At 41.8% G+C, this 5,544-nt stretch overlaps 1 protein-coding gene across 1 annotated transcript; it reads left to right on the top strand.

Moving 5' to 3' along the window:
* The first annotated feature begins 690 nt into the window (after positions 1-690).
* ARL4D (ADP ribosylation factor like GTPase 4D) lies at positions 691-4,157 on the top strand. Its single transcript, XM_040437027.1, has 2 exons — positions 691-815; positions 2,867-4,157. The coding sequence occupies exon 2, from the start codon at positions 2,979-2,981 to the stop codon at positions 3,579-3,581; it is 603 nt and encodes a 200-aa protein (XP_040292961.1). The 5' UTR covers positions 691-815; positions 2,867-2,978; the 3' UTR covers positions 3,582-4,157.
* Positions 4,158-5,544: the final 1,387 nt, after the last annotated feature.

The following is a 5,544-nucleotide window of genomic DNA, read 5'->3' on the forward strand; positions in this document are numbered from 1 at the left end:
TGAACACAACCACTGCAGCTGAGAAGGGAATGCTGGGAGTTGTAGTTACACAACAGACCACTGTGGCTCTCTGAACACAACCACTGCTATACACTGCAGCTGAGAAGGGAATGCTGGGAGTTGTAGTTACACAACTGGCCACTGTGGCTCTCTGAACACAACCACTGCTATACACTGCGACTGAGAAGGGTATGCTGGGAGTTGTAGTTGCACAACAGACCACTGTGGCTCTCTGAACACAACCACTGCAGCTGAGAAGGGTATGCTGGGAGTTGTAGTTACACAACAGACCACTGTGGCTCTCTGAACACAACCACTGCTATACACTGCGGCTGAGAAGGCTATGCTGGGAGTTGTAGTTACACAACTGACCACTGTGGCTCTCTGAACACAACCACTGCTATACACTGCAGCTGAGAAGGGTATGCTGGGAGTTGTAGTTACACAACTGGCCCCTGGCATACATACAGTGCCACCACCTGTATGCTGTTTTATATAACCTCATTACTGTAAATAATCCCGTCTGCAGCCCGTCCAGTCCTCCCCACAGGACATGTAAATCTGATCAGGAATGGTAAAAGAACAAAAACCTCTCCACATACTGAGCGGCACCTAGCGGGTTAACAGGGCCGGGCAGGGGAGCGCACGGAGGGGCGTGGTCTCGTCGTGACGTCACATGACTAAGGGTAAGGCTTTGGAGGCTGTGGAGCCTGGGCAGAGCTGAAGTGTCTGTGAAGGAGAGCGGAGCTCGCTGTGTATGGCAGGCTATTGCTGGCTACATAGCCATATCGATATACACAGACTGTGTGCACAAGGTCAGTATGGCAGCTTTACAGTTCAGATTGTTATGTACATGCCCTTTAATAGCGATGCTATTTCCTTATTATTGGTATGTAACGCTTTACATGTGATCTGCTTGAAGCAAGTAGAAGACCGGTGACTGCTGCAGTGTCTTTGCTATGAGTAGCTTGCATTCTATAGTTTAATATATATCGAATTTTATCATAGGAGACTTGTGACTTTTGTATGTTGTGATGCTGCTAAACCCACAGCAAATCTAGAGCAGGTAATGCACCATCTCGTAGCTTGGTCAAGTGTACTATAGGTGATAGTCGGTAGTGCCTTTTTTCTGATACAATATGCATCAGTCGGTATGTTATGCATCTGTAGCACTCTTGGATGCCATTTGTACCCTCAGTGAATATACGCCTATGTGTTGTGCCTGGAATGGATGGGAGTGTTACTTCTGATGAGGAGAGTAATCCTATACCGTTGTCTTTCTCCCCATGACCATCCATTGCTGTATGTGTAGCGGTAGGGTGGCTGGCGTTATTTGGAGGACTTGTGATCAGAGAGATCTGTACTTCACCTGTGTTGGTCTGCATTTTAGTCTGCTGGGTCTATTGGAGGTTGGTGACTGTCTTTTACATAGAAGGGGGAAGATCTGGGATTTTCTTGTGTATATTTGTTTGTTCTATGAATTAATGGCGTGGATTGCAAGAACAAGCTGCAGAAATCAGATTTCATAGCTGTGCGGATAATTTAATCAGGGGAGCGCTTAAATAAATTGCAGTCGGCCTGAGAAATGAACGCCTGGTGTAGTCTGTCACTCACTACATATGGAAAGTCTTAAAGGACCAGCATCTTCTGCAGCAGTGTTCAGAGAATATCGCTAAATATGTCTCTAAGTTTCAGTTAAATTTACCTAAATCTTGTATGTGAACATGGGGAGAACATGCAGATCGCAACGCCTAGATTTCAACACAAACTCCATTGCTGCTTCTCTAGTGTTCCATCATCTTGCATTGGCACATAGGCATCCGCTTACTTCTCCATACTATTGTCCTTAATCTATAGAGCAAGAATCCGCCCTTTAAATTAAAAGCTTTCCTACAATATTGACTCACATTGCACTTCCCATTAAGCCATGTTATGGTGACTCCCAGTTGTCCGTAAGACCCACTGGTGTTTATTGCAGGCTTTCTTTACAGCTGACTGGCTTTTTTGACTAAAGGGCACCTGAGCCTGCAGCACATTCAATGTAGATACTCTTAAGCAAATTGCCCTTACTCCCAGGGATGGGGTTTTACTGTTGGGAGTCCCACCGAACTGCCTATAAGTGTAAGGTAAATTTGTTAAACATTAGCTTTTTCAAAGGCACAACAAGGGGAATATTCTCTTTACTGCTGCCCTTGGATACGGCAAACAAACAAGGATATCTTTCTTATGTTCACTGTGCTCAGGCAAACAAGCTGGTGTAGGATTCAAGTCCATGTTGTACGCTCTTATGTCTTCTCCAGAGGTTCTTGAAGCAGATGAGGGTTGTGCTGCAGACAAATAGCAGATGTATTGTGAGACTACTTTGATGTGAATTGTCTTTGTGGCAAAATACTTTGTTTCAAGAGACACTAATTTTGTGAATACCTGCAAGGTGCTAACCCAGGCATATTGTATACCTGCTCTAAGTACTTTGCATGTGCAAAGTCCTTAACAAACAATGACCTCAGCCTGATAGATGAAACCACTCTCTCAAATTTCAATGTTCACAAACCAGTTCTTGGACAGCCCTAAAGCAACTCTTGGTTGTTTAACTCTATGTTGTAGTAGGCTTTGTAGGTTCGAGTGTACTTCTCCATAAGGGACCAATATCTGAACTTCTTTGGTTCCATGCTGGTTTGATTGAAGGACTCTTTTTGTAGTCTGTGCACGTAGGCATTGTAACAGTGGGGGTGGGGAGAGGGCTCAAATTTCTTACCCTGCATGTTCTCTTTCAACCACCCCAATCCTCAGTTCTCCTTTTTTAATTATTTTTTTTATCAGTGCCAGATGTTGACTAATGGTCTCCTCCTCTTCTTTTTCCTTTCAGATAAGAATTTCAGAGTGGCATTAACACCTACCCATTTTGCTATGTGACTCCTTTTAAAGAACTCAAGTACCATCTTTAAAAAGTTCTCACGGGATAATACACTTAAAAAGCCATGGGGAACCATCTAACTGAGATCGCACCCAACACCTCGTTTCTACCTACACTTCAGACCCTACATGTGGTGGTTATAGGGTTGGACTCTGCTGGGAAGACCTCTCTTTTGTACAGACTAAAATTTAAGGAGTTTGTGAAATGTGTTCCCACTAAGGGCTTTAATATGGAAAAGATAAAGGCCCCAGTTGGGAATTCCAAAGCAATCACTTTTCAAGTCTGGGATGTAGGTGGCCAGGAGAAACTAAGACCCTTATGGAAATCCTACACCAGAAGGACTGATGGTATGGTGTTTGTTGTGGACTCTTCAGAGCAGGAAAGAATGGAGGAGGCTAAAGTGGAGCTACACAAGATAACCAGGACTTCTGAAAACCAAGGTGTGCCTGTCTTAATCCTTGCTAACAAACAAGACGTAACAGATGCACTCTCTGTAACGGAGGTGGAAAAGCTGCTAGCGCTCCATGAACTTGGTACATCTACCTTGAGTCATATTCAAGGTTGCAGTGCAATAGATGGCAGAGGTTTGCATCCAGGACTTGAGAAACTTTATGACATGATCCTAAAGAGGAAGAAGATGCTGAGACACAGCAAAAAGAAGCGGTGAATGCATTTGCCACATTTATCTTCTAAGTGTTCTATCAATAAAGGAGAACTTCACTGTTTTAATGGAAGTTTCCACCTTGCTACTGTATTAGCCAACTGAACTATGGCTCTGTAGTTTCTGGTAATGGGCCAGGCTGGTAAAATCATCACTATTCAGAAAAGTGTGTCTGCTGAAGAAGCCAGCACAACCTCACATGCAATCTATTTAAATTGGAATGAATCTATTTAGCGGTACATTTTGATAGGAGGATATGGACACCTGGGGGGAAAGTTGTTTTGTAGAAAACAGAACACGGGTTTGTTTTTCATGAACATGCAACGACCAAAGGCCTTGGATGACCTGTGCACATGAAGAACGCTGAAGGGACATTTACTTATTTAATAAAGACATGGGGTAGCATATACTGTTTATATACTTGATCACTCGCTTAGCATTTTTTTAAAGAGTATTTGGGTATTTTTAATCCCAAGTCTCCTTACCACAAAATGAACTGTTTGATTATTTTGTACAAGCCTTGTATGTTTGTAGGATGGTCACTTAAGTTATTTATAGTAAATAAATGAAAAGTAGATCACATCTGTCTTTTTTTGGTGGAATTATTCCAGAATGTTTAATTTTAATTCTAATCTAAGGTTTATTACAATATAAGATTATTACCTGGGTGCAATATTTAATCCAATTACACCACATTGCTCCTCGTGGCTGAAAGCACTGTCTGTCAGTGTAAGTTCAGTGTACTTGCAGTATCTCAGGGGTAGAAATGCTCAGATTTGGAACAGAGAACGTTTCAGTGAGTTTACTCATTCCATTAAACCAGCAGTGACTTGGGATTCTGTTAACACTAGCCGAAACCGGGCCAAAATTGAGCGTCGATAGACTATATACATATTGGTGCTCATTTAGTGCCTTTCACACTTGCTGATAAAAAGTGAAAGGGTGATGGACAATTATTACTACTGTTCGTTTTCCATTCACTTTGCATATTGTCAGTTCATCCTACAACGGGTAATGTGCTGCTGACAAACTTTGATTTTAGGTCATGCATGAAAGATGTGAACACCTGACAGAGCTTTGCAGGGTCATTGGCGGAACTTACACAGGCCATTTATCAGGATTGAGCATTCAGATGAACGATAGTGCCAAATAATTGGCCCTATCCTTAAAATGACTTCATTCTCAACATTGAGTTTTGGTGGTCCCAGACTCCAACTGATGTCGGTTTAAAATTGTGTGAAGAGAAACTTAAACTTTAATGTCTTCTATGCTGGAACCTGATCACTTGAAGCTACAGGCCCCAAATACTAATACAGCACTACTAAGAGGTTTGGATGACAACATGGCACCTTCTGATTTGTCAGATGTAGTGTTATCATGGAGATCCTTTTTTGGAACCTAAGACACATGTTCTGCACACATTACTGCCACTATACAAGTGAGGGAAAATTTAAATATGGTCACACGTGAAGCGTGTCAACCCCTTTTGGTAAGTTTCCTTTAAAGGCGAAAGACTCTCTTGGGTATTTATGATTTGCATCTTCCTCCATATTGGGTTAAATTATTTCTTCAGTTGGCCTTTTATTAAAAAAAAATTCAGCAGGTTTTTGTGATATATAATGGGTTAAAAATCACTCTGCAGTTTGCAGACTGTTCCTGAATTACATCAGCTAAAGCCTTATTTGGGCTGATAAGCATTTAGCTGTATAATGAGTTTTGTTTATGAAGTCAGCAGATCAGACATAAGGCTTCATATGAGCTGACGGAACTCGGCAGCGACTGCACATATACTGATTTATAAAAAAAAAATTATTACAAAAACTGCAGAAAAGACCAACTGAAGAAATATTTAACCCAAAATGATTAAAATGCAATCATTAAAAATTGCCCCGAACATGTCCATAGCCTTTAACTTGTGTCATGGGAGAAAATGTTCTTTTAGAGTCCATTCACACGTCCGTGGTGTACT

This window comes from Bufo bufo, chromosome 6 (genome assembly GCF_905171765.1).
Source record: "Bufo bufo chromosome 6, aBufBuf1.1, whole genome shotgun sequence".
Classification (NCBI taxonomy): domain Eukaryota; kingdom Metazoa; phylum Chordata; class Amphibia; order Anura; family Bufonidae; genus Bufo; species Bufo bufo.